General features: G+C 43.3%; 1 protein-coding gene across 10 annotated transcripts in view; it reads left to right on the top strand.

Annotated features, from left to right (window-relative positions):
- SNX10 (sorting nexin 10) overlaps positions 1-22131 on the top strand; it is a 96078-nt gene that overhangs the window by 52789 nt on the left and 21158 nt on the right. For all 10 annotated transcript variants that reach the window (XM_081533817.1, XM_081533820.1, XM_081533824.1 and 7 more), the window contains one exon: positions 15104-15150. In XM_081533817.1, coding sequence (XP_081389943.1) covers positions 15127-15150 — 24 coding nt within the window. In that variant the 5' untranslated portion in view covers positions 15104-15126. The remainder of the gene's footprint in view (positions 1-15103; positions 15151-22131) is intronic.

Raw genomic sequence — 22131 nt, 5'->3', positions numbered from 1 at the left:
CCGTCCCTGGGATTCTCCAGGCAAGAACACTGGAGTGGGTTGCCATTTCCTTCTCCAATGCGTGAAAGTGAAAAGTGAAAGTGAAGTCGCTCAGTTGTGTCCGACTCTTTGCGACCCCATGGACTGTAGCCCACCAGGCTCCTCTATCCATGGGATTTTCCAGGCAAGAGTACTGGAGTGGGAGTGCCATTGCCTTCTCGAGTTATATGCTATCCATCTGCTATTATGGGCTAGCTCTGGGGTTCAGCAGTGAACTAGCCAGAGTCTCTGCCCTCTTGGAGCCCACATCACAGGGACAGATATACCTATAAACCAATAACATAGATTTCAGGTTGTGTTGAGTGCTGTAAGGAAAATAAAGTAGTGTAATTGGAAAGAGAATGACTTTGGGAGGAAACTTTAGTTAAGGTGTTGCAGCAAAGATGACCCTGGTGACATTTGAGCTGAAGACACAATCAGAAAACATCTAGAGAAAGACGTTCTAGAAAGAGGGACTAGTAGGTATAGAAGCCCTGGGATGGAATGAAGTTGGTACATATAAGAGATGGAGAGAAGGGCAGAAAGTAAAGGAGACAGTAGAAGTAGGTAAAATAGGAATGTACGCTGGGATCAGACCATGGGGTCTGTAAGTCAGGAGGGTGCTTGTAAGTCATGGTCAGAGATTTGGAGTTTATTCTTACTGCCATGGCCAGTGTGGGTGGAATTGAGGTAGAAGAGGCATTTGTTCTGAATTTTGTATTGAGAGGTTCGTTCTGCATGTATGGAGCATGGGTTGTATGGGCACAAATGGAAAATTCACACAGGCATGCTGGAATTGAATCCGGCAGCCCTTAATCAGGGAAGAATGAAGAAATTGCTTCATCTAGAAGGAAACAGGGGACTCCCCTGTTCATAAAAATGGAATTAGTGAAAATTCCTCCTAATTGCTATTTTTTCTGACTTTTCCTCACTTAGGTTGAAATTTCTCTTGAGATTTATATACTGGTTCTCTAAGCACCCCACAAATTCATTTCCTTTAAAGCTATCTTGCAGCCACCTAAATGTTCAACAGTAGAAGAAAGGTAACATTTACTCAGTGGAATGCTGTGACTTACTATCTGGGAACATAGAATGCTATTTTTGTTGTAATGAAAATTGAAGAAAAGACGTAGGTTTGTGAAAACACTTGATTATGGTGATAAAAAATATGCATGTAAGAAAAAGTCAGCCAAGAAATATACCAAAACAAAGACATCATCACAAACTGTGATGATTCGTTTTAACTGTGGATTATGCTAGGGTGACCAGAAAGAACTTACCATTTAAACTACAATGCTTTTGAGCACTCTTAAAATGTGTGTGTATGTGTGTGCATGCTATTAATAATTACAGTGTGACCAGTATAAGCCAGTATTGATTTGACTAACCCAGGCCATATGGTCATCCTAAGTGTGGGTGGTTGTTTTACTTCTCTGTTTTTCAAACTTCCTGAATTATACCACTTTAAATTTAATTTGAACTAAAACATGCAAAATAGTTCTTTTCCTTAAAAATATTTACTTTCAGAGGTCAGAGAGCATTTCTTTGGGCTCTCTTAATTATTCTGTCCTCCTGACTGTGGGGAAGGACCATCTTGGTCTCTTTCAAGCTGGCAGGCTTTGATGCTGTGATCATTTCCCCCCCTGAGATTTTCAGGAAAGAAGGAACTAGAATAGCACTTGCAGATTCCAAGATGACCTTTTCCTGTGATTGATGGATTATGACCCCAGTAGGCTCAAAAATGACCCAAGGACTTGTTTAGATTATTTGGCAGAGCTGGTCTTCTTTATTTTTTTAATTTCCCAAAGCAGTTTTCAAATTATTAGTTAGTTTTGGGGATCTTCCTTTTAGTTTTTTCTACTAAAGCCTTCCTAATAGAAATTTGTATTTGACTGACTTGTGTATAACCTCATAGTAGTAAGGTGTAAGGGCTTCCCTGGTAGTTCAGCTGGTGAAGAATCCGTCTGCAATGCAGGAGACCCTGGTTCGATTCCTGGGTCAAGAAGATCCCCTGGAGGAGGGTATGGCAACTCACTCCAGTATTCTTGCCTGGAGAATCCCATGGACAGAGGAGCCTGGTGGGTTACAGTCCATGGGGTCGCAAATAGTTGGAACTGAGCGACTAAGCACAGCACAACACAATGAGGTGTAAAGATGACAATGTATTGGACACTTATAGTACCAGGAAATAAAATCAGAGAGGGATTTTTTAGAATAGGGTAATCTTTTCAAAGTAAATATGTGCTGAGAATCAGTGCCACCGCCTCCCAGGTGGCTCAGTGGTAAAGAATCTGCCTGCTAATGTAGGAGACATGGGTTTGATTCCTGATCCAGGAGAATTCCACATGCCATGAAACAACTAAGTCTGTGCACCACAGCTATTCAAACTGTGCTCTAGAGCCTGGGGACTGCAACTACTGAAGCCTGCATGCCCTAGAGCCCGTGCTCCACAACAAGAAAAGCCACCACAGTGAGAAGCCCACACAATTCAACTATAGAGTAGCCCCTGCTCTCTGCAACTAGAGAAGAGTCCACGCAGCAATGAAGACCCAGCACAGCCAAAAATAAATAAAATTATTTTAAATAATTAAAAAAAATCAATCCCAAGGGATCATGGCACTGATATTTATCTCCATGGACTATGGGGGAGGTTGTACTGTCTAGTTAACGGTAAAACCTTGAATGAATCAGTTATTCCTTTGCCTTTTCCACATTCAGATGCAAGAAAATGAGGTACCTTGGTTAAGAAAACGGTGAATGTGCTCCTCCAACTGCTCACTACCTTGTGGAGGAGGGAGGAACTTGATCAGACAAGACAGGCCCATGCCCTGGACGAGCTGATAGGAAGCCACCTGTCTGGTCCCACCTTTCCCTGGAATCTCACTTTCCACCACCTCTTGATCCCAGCCACAATGAGGCACTTCCTGTTCCCCAAAGTGATTTGTAACTTCTTGCTTCCCTGGGTAATCAGACTATTCCTCCCACCTGGAACCCTCCTCTGGCATCTCACCTCCATCATTAGGGCAATGTAACAAGGTTAAAGGGATGAGCAGTATGGACATGGCAGCAAGACCACTGGGGCTCAAATCTCAATTCTTTTGCTTAGTAGCTGTATGACCTTTGACAAATTACTTGTTACCTTCTTGGTACTTATGTTTTCTTGAGTCTAAAATGGTGCTAATATTCACATCTACCTCATAGAATTTTTTATGAGGATACATGTAAAGTGCTTAGCACAGTAACTGTTGGCAGAAGGACTCTCTGGGTATTGATTATTATCATTATCTTTTGAAGTCTGGCCCTTCCTATAAGTCTGTGCCCATTAACCAGCATGGGATTTAGGGACTGCAGACCTAGGTTTGAGTCTGAGCCTTGCCCCTATGTGTTGGATGGCCTTGGGTGGTTATCTTTCAGTAACTTCTTTGAATGTCGGTTTCCCCATCTGGAGCACAGTATATCACATGGTTTCTGGGTGAGTCATGTGTGAAGCATGTGTGAAGTGCCCAGTTTCATCCTTGACACCTGGAAGACAATCTCTATATTTTCCGTCCCTCCCCCGCTATAGCATTATGTCACGTGATGCCTTGTACCTGCTTGGTTGCATTTCCTCCACTAGACTGTATCTTTTTTAGTTTTCTTTGTTTCTACACAGCATTCATTGATTCTTTTGATTTCCTCACTCATCTGTTCACTCAGTCGTTTTCTTTATGCGTTCTCTTTCATTTGTTCAAAAATCATTTATAAGCACTTGCAAGTCCCTTGGACTGCAGGAAGATCCAACCAGTCCATCCTGGGGGAGATCAGTCCTGGGTGTTCATTGGAAGGACTGATGTTGAAGCTGAAACTCCAATACTTTGGCCACCTCATGCGAGGAGTTGACTCATTGGAAAAGACCCTAATGCTGGGAAGGATTGGGGGCAGGAGGGGAAGGGGACAACAGAGGATGAGATGGCTGGATGGCATCACCGACTCGATGGACATGAGTTTGGGTGGACTCCGGGAGTTGGTGATGGACAGGGAGGGCTGGCACGCTGCGGTTCATGGGGTCACAAAGAGCCGGACACGACTGAGCGACTGAACTGAACTGAAGGGTGACCGGCCTGGGAATCTACCATTGTTCCAGCTCAAGTCCAGGAGAGAAGTGTTGAGAGCCTGAATTAGGCTAGAGACATTGGAGGCTGCGAGCAGGGAATGGGCTTAGGAGGCATTTAGAGAGAGAGGATGACCAGGGCTTGTTGACCAGCTGGATTTGTAAAGTAAGGGAAAGGAAGCAATCAAAGATGGTCTCTGGGATTCTTGCTTGAGTCAGTGTGTGGATACTGACACCATAACTAAGATGGATGGCATAGGAGGAGGGAGAACTGGTTGTGTTTTGGGGGGAGCAGGAAGAGGTGGCATGCGACAGCCAGCCTGGATGGGACACAGTCAGTTTGAGGTGCCTGAAGGATGTCTGGACAGGGATGTGCACAGGTGGTTCTGATTGTGGCCTCCTTTGGGTGTGAGATGGGGGTGGTGGCTGAGACAGAGAACGAGTGTGGAGCAGCAGAGACGAGGCCGTGGTGACCCTTTGGGAATTGCCCTGATTAAAGCGGAAGGTGAGTGTGAGTCTGTGGCTTCTGCTGGGAAGCCATGCATAGTGCCTTACCATGAATACTGCTCAGGTCCCCCACCAAGCACATGCCACTCACTGTCTGCAAGTTAAGACCAGCCTCTGGTGTCAGTGTGGAGGTGGGGAGAAGAACACCCTCTTCCCCACCAGGACCTCGCTCATTACCTGCGGGGCCCGAGCTACCATGTCTATCTTCTTCCCCTGCAGCATGTCTCACAGAACTCTTCTCTTTAAAAAAAAAAACACCTTTATTTATTTATTTTAAAATGCATTTATTTATTTTGGCTGTACTCTGCAGCATGTGGGATCTTAGTTCTTGATTAGGGATTGAATATGTGCACCTTGCATTGGAAGCGCAGACCACCAAGAAGTCTTGAACCTTTCTTGAATAGATAGATGCTGTGGTCCTTTTCTCCTAGCAGCCGTGGGTCATTGCTTACTCTCTTGTCCAGTTGGATATGCACAAAGGAGGAAGCACACCAACAGCCGCTTCCTCTCATACCTCCCTCCACTGCTGCTCTGTGTCTGGGCCACTACCACCTGTGGGCTGTACCATGTCAGTAGCCTCCCAACAGACCTTCCTGCTTCTGCTCTGGCCCCTGATAGTCTGTAAGTCAGATTATGTCTCTCACCTGCTGGAAATGCCCGCAGGGTTTCCAGATTCTTCACTAAGGCCCACAGGGCACCTGCCTCCCTTTCTGAGCTCCTCTCTGTCTTCCACCAACTCCATCCCCATGGTTTCCTTGGCTCCAGGTAAGCCAGGCTTGTTCTGCCTTGGGACTTCAGCACAAGGTGATTGCTCCTTCTGGAGTGTTTAAAAATTGAAGTACAGTTGATGTACAATATTATATGTTACAAGTGTACAATGTAGATTCACAATTTTTTAAAGTTATGCTCCATTTATAGTTATTATAAAACGCTGATTATATTGCCTATGTTGTACAATATATCCTTGTGGCTTATTTATTTTGTACCTAATAGTTTGTACCTCTGAATCTTCTACTCCTATCCTGACCTTCTCCCTTTCCTCTCTCTAGTGGTAACCATTAGTTTGTTCTTTATATCTGTGATTCTGTTTCTTTTTTGTTATTTTCACCATGCTGTGCTAAGTTGCTTCAGTTGACTCTGACTCTGCAACTCTGTGGACCGTAGCCCGCCAGGCTCCTCTGTCTCTGGGATTCACTAGACAAGAATACTGGAGTGAGTTGCCATTTCCTTCTCCAGGGGATCTTCCTGACCCACGGGTCGAACCCATGTCTTTTTTTTTTTTTCGAACCCATGTCTTATGTCTCCTGCATTGGCAGATGGGTTCTTTACCACTAGCGCCACCTGGGAAGTCTGTTATATTCACTGGTTTTGTATTTTTTAGATTCTGTGTATAAGGGATATCATATAGTATTTGTCTTTCTCTGTCTGACTTATTTCACTAAACATAATATCCTCTGAATCCATCCATGTTTGGCAAATGGCAAACTTTCATTCTTTTTATGGATGAGTTGTCCATTTATTGGATAACTCTCCTTCTTCTCCTACTCTGATGTAAGTAAACCCAGGACCTGGTCATTGTCCCATCTCTGATGTCTACCACAGTGCTGGGTCTTTCCTAGATTGATGGACTAGCCAGGGCTGCCCCTCTGCACTGGGGTGAGAAGAACCTGAGCTTGCTTGTTGGGGAAGGAGAAGGGACTAGTGAAAAGAAAGAAGCTGAAGTTATTAAGGAGGTGGTTTAATTGATGGACTGATGTATTAAAGAAGGTAGGGAAGATAAGATCATGAAGACAGGGATGAGTTTTATGTTTTTTTTGAGACTAAGGGAAGTGGGTGAATGTATGGGTAGATTTCAAGGTAGCAGAGGACCAAGATGAAGAGTATAAACCTAATGGTCTTACTGTTTGATGAAGTGAGAGGAACAGGTATCAGATGACAGAGGAGTAGACCAGAAGGAGGCAGGAGGCTGCTGGATGAGATATAATGGTCTGAAGTTGCTGGATGAGTGGAGGGACTCCTGAGCTCTGGAGGATCCCACCTAGGCTGGAACTCAGAACCTGGAGAAGGAGCCTGTCACAGAAATGATTGGATTTTTCTTCGATAGTGAACAGGACAAGAGAGAGGTGGAGGAGACAGAGGCTATGTTGATCCATGTTTGGGGGACTGGCAGATAAAAGGGGCTGTGTGTCAGTGGAACAGGAAAATAAGGATGCTGGAGGGGAGAAAACTTGAATGGTAAGGAAGTGAAGTCCAAAGCAGGAAGAAGAGGGTAGGATCAAAACTTCTGGTGGCTTTTCATTCAAGTGGAAGAGCAAATTGCATGACAATGAGAAAGTGAGAAAAGGAAGGGTTGGCTGTGGTGATCAGAGGAGACTTGTAGTGTTCTGTTTCAAAGAACAGTTCCTGGTTGGGATGTGGCCACATGATTGATAAATTATTGATAAACAAAGGATTAAGTTACAGGAATGAAGAGGAACAGGCTAATAAGGTGAGATGAGGGAATGTTAGGTCATACTGTGAATGAGGTCCTGCTTGGAGGGATCAGGAAAAAGTGGTGGGGAACACAGAGAGGAGGTCTCTAAAAATGTAGAGATGAGGAGCAGGAGTCTGGGGAGAAGGAAATGATGCTAGGAAGTGAGGAGAAGGGAGTTGGATCCCATGCCTAGGTTCTGGGTGCTTCTTGTAGTTATTGTCTGGAGATGACAATGACTAAATTTGGTTTCTCCTCATCTTGAGAAGTGGGAGTGCTGAGGAAATGAGCGGCCTGAACTTGGGAGGGTTACAGGGAAGAAGAGAGTGGAGAAGCCAGGACTAAGCTAAGCTAACGCTGCTGAGATAATGCAAGTGTGAGACATTTGCTGGCTTGAGATTGAGGGTTCCTGGGGCGTGGTGGAAGGCAGGGTTAGAAGAAGAGATGGCAAAGGTGGGAGGGGGTCAGAACCAGGTAGGGATGAGGGAACCACAAGGGCCGGGAGAGATGATGCCTGGAGGGCCTTTTGCTTGGCAGATGTGGTTTGCAGGTTGATTGACACTAGGGGTGTGAATGAAGGGTTTTAGGTAGTACTCTACTTTTTTCTTTTTTATGGCTTTGCTGTGATATCTGCATACTGTACAACTTCCCAATTAAAATATACAATTCAGTGGTTTTTAGTGTCTTCACAGATAGGTGCAGTCATCACCACAGTCAATTTTAGAATATTTTCATTATCTCATTTCATTGTCCTTTAGCTATCACCCTCTGCAACCCCAATCTCCATTCTTTCACCCACTGTCCCCAGCCCCAAGCCCTAAGCAACCCCAAATCTCTTTTCTGTCTTTATAAAGTTCTCTATGCTGGATTTTCATGTGAATGGAAGTTGCATAATAGGTGGACTTTTGTGACTGGCTTCTTTTCACTTACCATGATGTTTTCAAGGTTTATCTCTGTTGTAGCTTGTGTCAGTATTTCATTCCTTTTTATTTTCAGATAATATTCCATTGTATAGGTATACCACACTTTGTTTACCCATTTGTCTGTTACTGGACATTTGGGTTGTTTACACTTTTTTACTATTATGAATAGTGCTAATATTTATATATCAGTTTCTCTGTGGACATTTGTGTCATTTTTCTTAAGTATATACCTAAAATGCAATTGCTGGGTCAAATGGTAACTCTGTTGAATTGTTTGAGAACATACGAGTGTTTTCCTAAGGGGCTGTACCATTTTATATTTCCACCAGCAATATATGACAGTTCCAATTTCTCCACATTCTTGCCAGCATTAGTTATTATCTGACTTTTTAATTCTAGCCAGCCTAATGGAAATGAAGTGGTATCTCACTGTGGTTTTGCTTTGCTTTCCCCAGTGATTAATGACATCTAGCATCTTTTCATGTGTTTATTGTCCATTCGTATATCTTCCTTGGAGGAATGTCTATTCAGGATCCTTTGCCCATTTTTGAAGTAAGTCTTTTTAGTATTTTTTTTGCAGCTTTATTGAGGTACAGGTGACAAATTTTTAAAGTGTACAGTATGGTGGTATATGTATACATTGTGAAAGGATTCCCCCATCAAGTTAATTAACACAGCCATCATCTCACTTATTTACCTTTTATTTTTTGGTGAGAACATTTAAATGCTATTCTCTTAGAAAATTTCATTTATACAATGCCTGTTTTACTTTATATCCTTAAGTCTTTTTATTACTGAGTTGTAAGAGTTCTTTATATATTCTGGATACAAGTTCCTTTTTAGATAAATGACGTGCAGATATTTTTCCATTCTGTGCTCTGACTTTCACTTTCTTGATGGTATCCTTTGAAGCACAAAACTTTAATTTTCAGGAAGTCTGTTTTTTTTCTTTTTTTGCTCATACTTATGGTATTATATCTAAGAATCCTTTGCTAAATCTGAGGCCATGAATATTTACCTGTTTTCACCCAAGAGTTCATAGTTTTTGCTCTTAACATTTAGGTCTTTGGTCCATTTTGAGTTAGCTTTTATATGTAGTATAATGTAGGGGTCCAACTTAATTCTTGGCTAGCCTCTTGTCCCAGGAGTATTTAAGAAAAAGGCTATTTTTTCCCCATTGAATGGTTTTGGCACCCTTGATGTAATCAGTTGATCATAGAGGTATGGGTTTATTTCTGGGCTCTCAGTTCTATTCTGTGGCTCTATTTGTTTATCCTTGTGCCAGTCCCACACTGTCTTGAGTACCACCGGTTTGTAACAAGTTTTTAAATCAGGAAATAAGAGTCCTCCTACTTTTTTCTTCTTTTTCAGGGTTGTTTTGGCTGTTCTGGGTTCCTTGCAATTAGATACGAATTTTAGAATTGGTTTTTCAGTTTTTACCAAGAATTCATCTGGGATTCTGATGTAGATTGTACTGAATTTGTTAAATAGTTTGGAGAGAATTGACGTCTTAGCAATACGAAGTTTTCCAATCCATGAACATGGGATGTTTTTCCATTTATTTAGATCTTTAATTTCTTTGAATAGTGTATTGTAGTTTTCAGAGTCCTAGGCATTTTATTCTTTTTGTTTAAAAAAATATTTATTTATTTATTTGCCTGTGGCAGGTCTTAGTTGCAGCACAAAGGATACCAGGTGTCCTACATTGGGGAGTGCAGAGTCTTAGCCACTGGACCACCAGGTGTTTTTTTCTTTTGATGCTACCCATCAGGTAGTATTTTGATGGGAAGTCCTCTTATGAAGTGAAGGGGTAGAGTGAGTGGAGAGTTGAAAAAATGCCTCTCCAATTGTTGACAGGAGAAAAAAGCAGGGCATTTTCTATTGTTCTTCATGAGGCTGTGTGTTTGGGTCTTTCATGGTCCTATGGCAGGGCGCTGAGGGATACATCAGCCTGGAAAGAACTCCATATAACCAAGAGCGCATGGTTTTGTGCTGTGGGGGATGGGAGTGAGTAGATGAAGATTGATCGCTCTTGGTTAATAGAAATGCAATCCAACTGGACTAACTCACATTAAATATTTAAATTACTAATACCCCTGAGATTTATCAGCTTTTTCTAAAAGGGGAAAATGAGTAGCCCAGATGAATCACTAATTAGGAGAAACTTAGTAGCATTAAAGAGGAAGGAGACCATTTGGGAAGTATGAAAAATATTTTCGGATTTGATCTGGGAAGTTAGGGTTGTTTTGAGGAGAGAGGATGTCACAGCAAAAGTTAGAAAGTCCAGTATTACCTGCTTGTCTGCTCTAGTGGTCACTCCTCTCTCCTTCCTCTGCTTTTTATGACTTTTCCCCTTGAATTCTGTTTATCCTGGTTGTGTTTTGCTATCCCTCAGTGACTCTCCTTAGCATGTGTATGAAGGGAAGGAGAGGTCATGCACATGCTTGTGTCTGGAGCATCTGTAAGTCGAAGGTAGCACTTACCCTAAAGGCCTCCAAAATAATTGTGAGGCTAAAATGTTATCTGTATATATATTTTTTCTTGTTTCTGGATTTCAGACCCTAAATTTGGCCTAGCGGCATACTTATGACCATAAATGGAACCCATTGTAGAGATTATGTCTTAGAGATTAGCAACTTAGTAGTTTCATTATTTTATGTATTATGAACCAGTAATTTTTTTTAGACTGCTCATTCTCTTTAGACTCATTAGAAAAGACTCTGATGCTGGGAAAGATTGAGGGCAGGAGAAGAAGGGGTTGACAGAGGATGAGATGGTTGGATGGCATCACCAACTCAATGGGCATGAGTTTGAGCAAGCTCTGGCAGATGGTGAAGGACAGGGAAGCCTAGAGTGCTGCAGTCCATGGGGTCGCAAAGAGTCTGACGTGACTTAGTGACTGAACAACAGCAACCCTCTTTAATACATTTGTGAGTATTTGCATGATAAATGCTGGAAAAATTTAATGATAATTTTGTCTTTCCAGACAAAAAAATGATAATTTTTGTCTTTAACTGAATTTCATATTTCATCTTATTTTCCTATTTGAGTTTTGCCTTTATAAAGCTCTAAGATCAGACTGAGGAAGAACAACGTGGGTCTGGTTTACGGATGGTTCTGCACACCTTGCTGGCCCTCCTCAAAAGTGCATGGATGCCTCACTTCTGTCCATTCTCATGTTTTGGTACAGCTCTTTCTTCTTTTTTGTTGAGCTCTTTTGATTACATGAATTGGTATCTCCCTCAAGCTCAAGCAAGGGGTTGTTTATCGTAAGGATGCTGTGCGTGGGAACCCAGGAGACACTGGGCGCTTAAGCCACTGGGGAGGTAAGACCTCTGAATTACGGTGCGGGTGCAGGCACTGTATGCACATCAGCAGCTGAAGTTGGCTTCTGCAACGCAGCTTTTCTGGTGGCCAGTTTCTTTAATATCTCAAGAGATGTTTTATCTACATCATGACTTCTGTTTAAGTATAAGCTCTGATCTGCAGAACTCCAGTTAAAGCACTGTTATCTCTCCATTTTCTCACCATCATTTCCTAGCTTCAGGACCCAGAGAGCTGCCAAGTCTTGGTGTTTCCTAGTCCAGATGCTGAGAGGAAGCCAGTGACAGCCTTCCCTGCTTTCCATGCCAGGCCACTCCTCTGGCACCTGGCTAACCTAGGGATGGGCTTCTCTGGAGTCCGATGCCCATCCCTGATGCTGTTTTCTGTGTCTGAGGAGGGCCCCCCAGGTGATAGAAAACAGGGTACCTGTAGAGCCACCCCCTGCAGCAAGACCCTAGCCAAGAACTTCCCCCAGAGGAAGGGAGGACTGTGCCCTCCACCCCACCCCCACCCGCTGTCCCCACCACCCACCTGCAAAGGACATAGGTGCCAATGAGAGTTGCTCTGGGAAAAACTGGCACTAAATTAAACCTTGAATTTTAAATAACCCCACTGATGGTATGTCCTTAAATAGAGGAAAATAAGAAGTCAGTGATTTTCTTTTTATTTGAATAGGAAACTTGCTGAACATTGTAGGAGGAAATGAAACAAACACAGAAAGTGAAATTAACTGGAAGGGGAAATAATAAAATACTTGAATACATTGTTCTATTTTCTTTTTAAAAATATGTAATTCCCCCCCCCACTTTATTGATGTGTAATGTGTTATAAAGGTAGCATCTCTTCCTACATTTGAATCTGCTGTTTATTTAACATGAAGTAAAAACTTCTATAATTTGTGTTTGAGTCATTATTTCTTCTGTAGAATAACAAAAATGCAACCAAGTATTGATAGATTTTACAGATCTAATTTGCATATTGAACGATTCACGAATCCGTCAGCATTCCATCTAGCAAGCTGAAAGGAGCTCTGGAGGCTTGCAGAGAGGGAGAGGTTTTCAAAGGCAAGACAAAGAAGACATAAACAAACAAAAGGATTATTTCTGGTTTAGGTAACCTCCCTATAGGGGACAGAAGGGATTACCTCATCTTCCTTTGGGGGATCGAAAGAGTGACCTCATTGGTACTGACTAGAAAATTCCACACTGATTAGGATTGCAATCTTGGGAAAGGTTGTAATGGCAGTGCGTGCTGAGTCTCTTCAGTCGTGTCGGACTCTTTTCAACCCCATGGACTGTACCCCGCCAGGCTCCTCTGTCCATGGGATTTTCCAGGCAAGAATACTGGAGTGAGTTGCCATTTCCTCCTTCGGGGGATCTTCCCCACCCAGGGATCAAACCCGCTTCTCCTGTGTCTCCTGCATTGGCTGGCGGGTTCTTTACCACTAGCACCACCTGGGAAGCCTTGTAATGGCAGACTGGTTAGGAATTAAGTCTTGGTTTGAGCACAAGTGTCTCCATGTTGGTCCTGTCATCTTTTTTTTTTTAACACTTCTGATAGAATTATGGTGTTTATTTTTAAATGACTATTACTTCATAAAGTGTAAAATTATGGAAAAATTCAAACAATATGGAAATGTATCAGTGGAAAATAAAGCTCTTTGCCCCCTCTAACCGCACCCCCATCCCACTATCCAGATTTAAAATATTAAAGTTTGACCATGTGTTCTCTGTGATATTCTGGAACAGGTTTAAACTTCTCAGCTTCCTATTTTTACAGTTTGACTTGGTCTTTAGTGTCTCAGGGTGGCCAATACCCCATGGGAATTGCACAGTCCCTCTGCCTTGGCTGGGAGAGGTTGGAAAACTCAAGACGTTTGGAAAGAATTAAATTAAGACCAAAACTTTGAACCATTTGTCTACATCACACAGTTATGGAGGCAGCCTTGGGCAATGGGAAGACAAAGGTTGGGAAGTTGAGTTGACACTGGACTTGCCATCTCTCCCTTCCTTTGTGACCTAGGACAACTTAATCACTCCGACCTTCTGCTTTCTTACCTGTAAAATGTGTGGTTAGTCACTCATCCATGTCCAACTCTATGTGACCCCATGGACTGTAGCCCACCAGACTCCTCTGTTCATGGAATTCTCCAGGAAAGAATACTGGAGTGGATTGCAATTTCCCTCTCCAGGGGAATCTTCCCAACCCAGCTCTCCTTCATTGCAGGCAGATTCTTTACCCGTCTGAGCCACCAGGGAAGCCCTGTAAAGTAAGGACATTTAAATCTATTTCACAGGATGGTTGTGAAGTTTACACAAGGAAACAGAATGCTTTGTTGTAGAAATTCAGTCAGTTGGGGAGACAGAGAATATATAAAGGTCATGATGCAAGTGAGGTTAATGCCGGCAGGTAATTGTATAACTCACTGTGTAATGGGGGCCAAGAGCTGGGGCAAGAGCTGGTAGGTGATTTCTGGGTGGCATCGTGGAAGAGGAGTGGGACTTGGCAGGAGGATCTGGAAGGGGTGGAGGCATGGGGTCAAGAACCTGCCCAGTCATTGTTTCAGCCAAGTCCCCAGGTGGATGCAACCCATGGCCTACTTCTCAGGTGATGCAGGGATTCCTTTAATAACGGGAACTCTTTGAGCTGCTCCTCCTTCCAGCCTCTGCCCCTTTGCTCATCCCTGTCCCTCTGCTTAAAATGCCTTTTCCCTGTTGCCTTCTGGGCTAAATCACACCACCCTTTAGGCCTCAGCTTAATTACTTTCTCAGTAAAACCTTCCCAGGCGACATTCCCCCACCTCCCTATTTAGGTTTGCTCTCCTCTTGCAGGAGCTCTTTACTCTGCCTGCTCTGGGTTCTGTCCTCCCCAATACCACGTGGGACTGGGGGCCAGAGCTGATGTTCTTGCTTCCTCATACTCCCTAGGGTTCCAGGGACGTTTTTAGAGATTCAGGAAACACTTGTGGATGATAATCATCTGGAAAAATGAGGTCAGATGTACTTTATCAAAATAAAGGCAAATTCTGACTTTGCAGTCATAGCCACCTTTCCATTGTAAGGTACATGTGCGTGCCTATAGTCAGGGGATTTAATTTTTTTGGGGGGATGTGGGAGGGGGCAGGGAGTAGGTGTTAACTCCAATGAGCTGTTATAATAAATGAAGGTTTAAGGAACAATAGACCATCCTAGGGACGTGCAGGGTCTGGAATCGGCCGATAGGCTGCCTGCGTTGACTGTGGGTCAGAGTCAAGGTTCCAGCCTTTGTCCTTCTTGAGGGTGCACCATCTGAACTCTGGAGTAGTCTAAATGTCAAGGGAATGGACTGTTGATAGTGATACTGGGTTGATAGTGAAACCGTCAGGGCTGTTCTCAGTGGTGGATCTCTGGATATCTTTTTCATTCTCTCCATCTCAGTGCTAACCAGCATGCCCTGCTGTGCCTCATGGCCCCTCTGCTCCTCGACATCTCCAGCCCCTTCTGATTTTCCCAAGATTTCGACTCTGGCCTGACTCTGCCTGATCTTCAGTTTGAAGGCCTGTCATCATCCAGCTGCCTTGGTCTTGCCATGTCCCAAACTCCCAATCCCCAGGTGGACCGATCTTCATTCTGGTGTAGTCTGCAGGGGATGGGGTCGGGGAGGAGCAGAGGTACACTTTTCAGAGACCCAGAGGGCAGGTTCTCAGTGAGAGTTTGGGCAGGAGACCCTGAGGGGCCTGTCTTCTCCTGTATGGAGGTTCCAAATCACCAAGTGTTGTATCTTATTTTTCAGATTGATCGTGTTCTGTGTTGAAGATGTTTCCAGAACAGCAGAAAGAGGTATGTCTTAAGAAATCAGAAAATAAAGACTCCATGTGCTTTGACTCACTCCAGGTTGGTTCTTTGCTCTCTAACCACAAGTCTGTAGAGGAAAGTCAAGATACCATAGGGCATCGTAGAAGGGGGCTAATGAAAGAACAAAGCATTTGTCTTCCTGCACCTACACTCCCTCTCCCCAGCATTGCTGCAGCCATCTTGGCCCTTATTCTTTGGTTCCAGTGGCTGAGCTTTCTCTCTGCTCACTCCCATCTACTGCTTCTGAAAGGATCTTTTTCCATGACTCAGAATTTTCCCAGGCTCTGCTCCCCACTTTGCTTTGAACAGTCTCCCTTTGCCCTGCTGTCTCGGGTTTTCTGCTCCATTACTTAATTCTGAATTCCCCCACCTTTGGTAACCACCCAGGGTAACTGTCTGCCACTAGTTTCAGTTTTGCCCTGCTTGTTGCCTCTTAGATCTCTGGGATTGGTTTCACATAATTTGGGGAAGGCTGTCCCTTCCCCATCCCAGCCTGACCTTCCAGGCTTCCGACCCCAGCTTCCTGAGTTGCTGTCTGGCTGGGGGTTGGGTAGGATGACCAGCACACCAGCCCTGGGTTGAGGGGTCTCCCTCGGAAGAACCTGTTTGTCTGCCCTGCTGATTGTCATTACAGGGTGAGCTGAATGAAACTCAGTAGTTTTGCTGGACCTTTCCAGGTTCAATCACACGTGTACACACAACAGTTTCGAGTATACACACATAGTTGCAGACACAGTCAAACATGGCTGCATGGTCCTTAGTTTTCACTTTGCCCAAATGTAAAGCCCTAAACAATTCATTTCAGAGAATCCTTCCAGAAAACTTCTTTGCTAGATCTCTCATTCTTTCTTTCAGCCCCAAGTTTGAGTTCAGGGTCTCTTCAGTAGTCCAGCCCACTTCCATACTTGTATTCCAGGCTGCTCCCTACCCCATTTTCGAAGGCAGTGTTTTTGTTTTTTAGCTTTTAAAAATTGGTATAGCACATGTAAATTGCAGTAAATGCATAAAATGCCCTTATCTTATGTATGCAGCTCAGTAGGTTTTCACTTATGTGTACAACTGTGTAACCACCACTCAGCTCAAGGGATGGATGCTTCCAGCACCCCAGAAGGTACCTTGTATCCCTTTCCAGTCAGTCTCCTAACATCCTCACAGAGTGAGCGCCACACAATACCATGACCAGGGATGCTTTTTCCTTGTCTTTGTATTAAACAGTACTGGGACCAAGCTGCTTGCTTCAGGAAGCACCTTCTCTGTGAAGCTGGCCAAACTGCAAGTCCTCACTGCCGTCACTTCCAGTAGTGATTTCAAGTTCAGGGGTTCCCCAGACCAGCTTCAGTTTTGATTATTCACAAGAAAGACTCACAGAACTCACTGAGAGCAGTTACATTCACGGTTATAGTTTATTACAGAGCAAGGATACCAGTTAGGATCAGCTAAAGGGAGGGATGCAGAGGTTCAAGCTGGGGAAGGGTCCAAATGCAGAGCTACTGGGTGTGATAGTAGCTTTCCTCTGTATGATAATGCCTAAGAGAAGCTCCTCGGAGCCTTTGGTGTCCAGAGATTTCACTGAGGCTCATCCTGCCTGCTGGAGAAGACTCTTGAGAGTCCCTTGGACTGCAAGGAGATCAAACCAGGATATTCAGATATTGATCTCAATCCTTAAGGAGATCAACCCTGAATATTCCTTGGAAGGACTGATGCTGAAGCTCCAATACTTTGCCCACCTGATTCAAAGAGCCAACTCATTGGAAAAGACCCTGATGCTGGGAAAGATTGAAGGCAGGAGAAGAAGAGGGCGGCAGAGAATGAGCTGGTTAGATAGTATCACTGACTTAATGGACATGAACTTGCACAAACTCTGGGAGATAGTGGAGGACAGGAAGGCCTGGTGTGCTACAGTCCATGGGGTCTCAGAGTCAGACACGACTTAGGGACTGAACAACAACAACAACATCCTGCCTGTGTGGCCAGTCTCTAGTGTCCAGTCCTCCTGGGATCAGGCTAATACCTTTAGTCTCCAGTTCCTCCAGAGGTCATAGCTCATACAGCGTGACCTTAAGCCTCCAGCATATTCACATTGTTAGACTGTCCAGTGGTCAAAGCCCAGACAAACAAAGATACTCTTGTCAGTTAGGACATTCTGGGGGCCTAGGGATCACCTCTCAGTAGTCAGAGGCAGAGGCCAGACCTCCCTTCAGGTAAGCTGAATGCTTCACTAAGCACCAGTATCAGCCTGAGCCCTGGGCAGGCTATGCCAAAGGAGCATGGCTGTGCTGACAGCCAGCATTATTCCAAAGGCACATTTTAAAAATTATTCTCTTGGGAGGGGAAAGCTACCCATGAAAGCAACAGCGATTTTTTTTCCAATTAGAAGAAGCATTTCTTTTTCTTTTTGACTTGGCTGGTTTAATTGCTTGATTTTTAGTTTTAATTAGATTTTAATCATTAATTTTTAGTTCATTTCAATTCATAAAAACTAGACACAAATTTTAACCAACTACATAAAGAAAGCATTTTATTGACCTTGCAAAGTCCTTTATTATAAATAATTATGTAATATTATAACATTAAGGTTATATAACATTATACCTTAATGTTATTATAACATTAATGTTTCTCTGGTGGCTCAGTCAGTAAAGAGACCACCTGTAATACAGGAGACCTGGGTTCAGTCCCTGGGTCGAGAAGATTCCCTGGAGAAGGAAATGCAGCCCACTCCAGTATTCTTGCCTGGAGAAACCCATGGCCAGAGGAGCCTGGTGGGCTACAGTCCATGGAGTTACAAAGGGTTGGACATGACTGAGCACACAGCACATACAGAGTGTTAATGCAACTGCATAATGTTAAAGAATTTTAAACTGGAAAGTCCTTCAACTGAAAAGGAAAATACCCATAAGGAGAAAGAGGTATAATGTCTCGAAATTTACTTTGGCCTCTGTCAGCAAGAAACCAGCACAGCAAAGTGAGATTCTCAATGTACCATAGCACATTCAGGTTCATCACCTATCAGTTCATTTTCTGCATGTGGTCAGAATGACTTCCTGGCTTCTAACACATTGCTCTTAGAACAAAGTACAAATTCCTCAATGTGGTTTCTAAGGCCCCAGATGATCTGACCCTGCTTCTTTCCCCAGGCTCGTCTCCCACCCTTCCTCCACCCAGCACCCATCTCACTCCTTATTTCAGAGACTTTATTGCTCTGCTAGCCCTGGGCTCCTGCGCTTTCACAGATGTTTTTCCCACTGCTTTCACACCACCTTGGCTGGCTGACTCCTTATTTTTCAGGCCTCAGCTTATAAATCAAGAAGAGGCTTTCCTCAAGCCTCAGTTATCAAGGTATTTTTATCTCAACACCTACCCAGCAGCACCCTGGAGTCAGTGCCAGTTAGCGTGGAGGTTTTGGTGGAGACTTTAAATATCCTAGTGGCTGGTGGCTGTTTAGTGGAAAATAATTCAATTCCCCCCCAACGGGGTATGTAAGGGCTGAATGCAGTATCCCTAATTATTCTAGAATCCGGACCCAGGGGGCAGTGTGTGTATAAGCACTTTGCACTCAGTACCCACAGGGGACGTTGCTAATTAATCGTGAGGTTAGCACATGAATTGAGACCTAGTTACCATCCTTGTTCAAGATGCACACTGGGTAACTCCCTGGCAGTCCAATGGTTCGAGCTCCAAGCTTTCACTGCTAGGGCCCGGGTTCGATCCCTGGTTGGGGAACTAAGATCCCATAAGCCATGCAGTGTGGCAAACAAAAGAAGTTTAAGATGCAGACGGCCCCGGACTGACATTTTGGTTCCACCTAACTGGTAGTGTCAGCCTAGAAGTTTGGTAAATTTTTCTTTTAAAGATGGTGGTGGGGGGGAGTGGGGAGTCAATTGCACTCTCTTGTTAAAATAGCTTTATTACTGCAATAAATCTAGAGAGAGGAGAGCAGGGAGGGAGAGGCTCCCTTGTTAGTTAAACATGTTCCATTTGCACATTGGTTTGAATTCCCATGAGAGCAGTATCCGTGCTGATGGATCTTCCCCATAAAAAGGCCTTGGCACTGGGCCATTGTAAAATTAAAATGAATTCAGATTCATTCATGCATGCAGCTTTAATTTACAATTAAAATATTATGGTTACATATTTTAATAAGAATAATTAGATGGACCCAACTGAATCAACTCTTCTGTTTAATGAGACAGAACCCAGAACCCTTATGAAAAGGCAGGTGGCTGTGACAGGAAACACGTTTCAGATGGTGTCTTTTGTGGAGTCAGGCATTTTTGTTCTCTGTATATTCTAATGTCCAGAATGAACAGTTTGAGTTTTCTACATTACTAAGGCCCCTTGGCTCCAGCTACATGGAGCTCATCTTATGTGATATGTAAATAAGCAGTTTACAGTCTTTCATGGAGTCTGACATTCTAGCCCCTCCAAGGAACTGGGTTTGTTCCTCTGACCAGAGCTTTCTTGGTGTGAGACAGTGTTGTGTATGTGATGTGACAGGAAGGGTGTGCTGAGACCTCTTTGTGTGTGTGTGTGTGTGTTTGTGTGTGTCTCCCCAGCTCTCCTGAATCAGGATGGCTGAGTTTAACTTCTAGAGATTCATGTCTTTTGGATAAGAGTTTTTATTCCTTCAAAAGGCACATACTTTATATTGGATATAATGTCAATTACCTTTTATTGGGGCTTCCCTGGTGGCTCAGATGGTAAAGAATCTGCCTGCAGTGCAGGTTCATTCCCTAGTTGAGAAGATCCCCTAGAGAAGGGAATGGCTACCTGCTCCAGTATTCTTGCCTGGAGAATTCCAAGGACAGAGGAGCCTGGTGGGCTACAGTGCGTGCGGTCACAAAGAGTTGGACACAGCTGAGTGACTAACACTTTCCACTTCACTTCACCATTTATTGACACTTGAGTGACAATAAATCCATTAGCTCTGTGGCAGGAGGTACCCTGAGCAGGGCAGAACCAAGTGGGTCTGGGAAAGTTCCAGGCACCATGAGGACCCAGCCACTCAGGCCCCTACAGGGAGAGATAGGAGGGAGGTGCTGCTATTTTGGATGTGTTGGCTCTGAGCTTGACACTTAGATGTCCAAGATATACTTAGGCTGACTGATGGTAACGTTTTGGGCTTGCTCTAGGAAAGCATGTTTTTAATGTTGATTTCTGATTGGAAATCAGAAATCTGATTGGAAACTGACTAAGCTGGAACCCATGAATAATATTAAAGAATATCCATAAGCAAGGCTTCCACCTGGTGTCTTGTGATGCTGGGGACTTTAGAATGGAAGCAATAAGACAAGATATGACCCTTTCCCAATCGCCATAAATCAATTTGTTTTTCCTTCCTCCTTTCCTCCCTACATATGTGATGTGTAATAATCAGGGAAACTGGGTATAGGATAGGATAGATGGGAATTCTCTGTTATCTTTGAACAGTTTTTCTGTATGTTTCAAACTGTACTAAAATAAACAATTTGTTTTAAAACAAATAACATTGAGTTTTATGTGCTCACACATAAAGATTACTAACAGATTGTGCAATGAATAAACCAAGGTATGAAGCAGTATTTATGGTGTGCTCCCATTTGCATTAAAAATTTTATATTCATGTGTGTGTATATGTATGTACAGGAGGCTTCCCAGGTGGTGCTGGTGGTAAAGAACCTGCCTGCCAGTGCAGGAGATGCAAGAGACTCAGGTTCAATCCTGGGTTGGGAAGATCTCTTGGAGAAGGAAATGGCAACCCACTCCAGCATCCTTGCCTGGAAAATTCCATAGACACAGGAGCCTGGATGTCTACAGTCCATGGGGTTTCAAAGAGTTGGACACAAGTGAGCACATACATATATAGACACATATATATGTTGCTGCTGCTAAGTCACTTCAGTCGTGTCTGACTCTGTGCGACCCCATAGACGGCAGCCCACCAGGCTCCCTGGTCCCTGGGATTCTCCAGGCAAGAATACTGGAGTGGGTTGCCATTTCCTTCTCCAATGCACGAAACTGAAAAGTGAAAGTGAAGTCGTTCAGTCGTGTCTGACTCTCAGCAACCCCATGGACTGCAGCCTACCAGGCTCCTCCATCCGTGGGATTTTCCAGGCAAGAGTACTGGAGTGGGTTGCCATTTCCTTCTCCGACATATATATGCTACTTATGTATATAGTATTATATATATGTGGCACATATATATATGCTATATCCATATATATGCTAGTTATACATATAATATTAAAAATATATAAAAGTCCTAGATAGGTGGGCAAGAAACTGGGAGTACAGTTGGAGGGGGACTTCATTTTCATGGTGTTATCATCTGAAATTGCAATTGTATCTCTCTCTCTAATTACATAATATTTTATTTTTATAATAATGAAAAAATTGTATTTTCCAAAGGTAGATAAGTATTAGGATGTCATTATGTTAGTGGTGTCAGTACAGGCTGAACTCATGGTTAGCTCTTTTAGATTCACATTGCTGACTTACTTTCACTTTCAGGTGCCATATGTGTCTCTTCTTAAAGCAGTCCCCTTGAAATGAGTTCCATCCCTTTTTCTCTTCCTCTCTTGCTTCTCTTCTTTTACTGGTTTTAACTTTTCATTATAAATTTTAAACATATACAAAGTAGAAAATATAAGGAACCCTTACATACTTAAGGGTTCAACAATTAACACATTATTAATTCATGACCAAGCCCCACCCCCACCCATTTCCTTCTGCTACCACCCGGTGAATTATCTGAAATGAATTTTAGGCATAATGTAATCTCATCTGTAAATATTTCAGTATGCATTTCTAACAAATGACCCTTCTTAGAAACACACCACATTATCACACCTTAAATAACTAACATTAATTCCTTTATACCATCAAATATTCAGTGTTCAAGCCTCCCTGATGATGTTGAAAAAAGTTTTGTATATTTGGTTATTCTAATCCTGATGCAAATAAGGAATACACTTGGCATTTGGTTAA

The sequence above is a fragment of the Giraffa tippelskirchi genome, chromosome 10, assembly GCF_054371585.1.
Source record: "Giraffa tippelskirchi isolate mGirTip1 chromosome 10, T2T-mGirTip1v1.2.pri, whole genome shotgun sequence".
NCBI classification, from domain to species: domain Eukaryota; kingdom Metazoa; phylum Chordata; class Mammalia; order Artiodactyla; family Giraffidae; genus Giraffa; species Giraffa tippelskirchi.
This window is presented reverse-complemented; position numbering and strand designations above follow the sequence as displayed.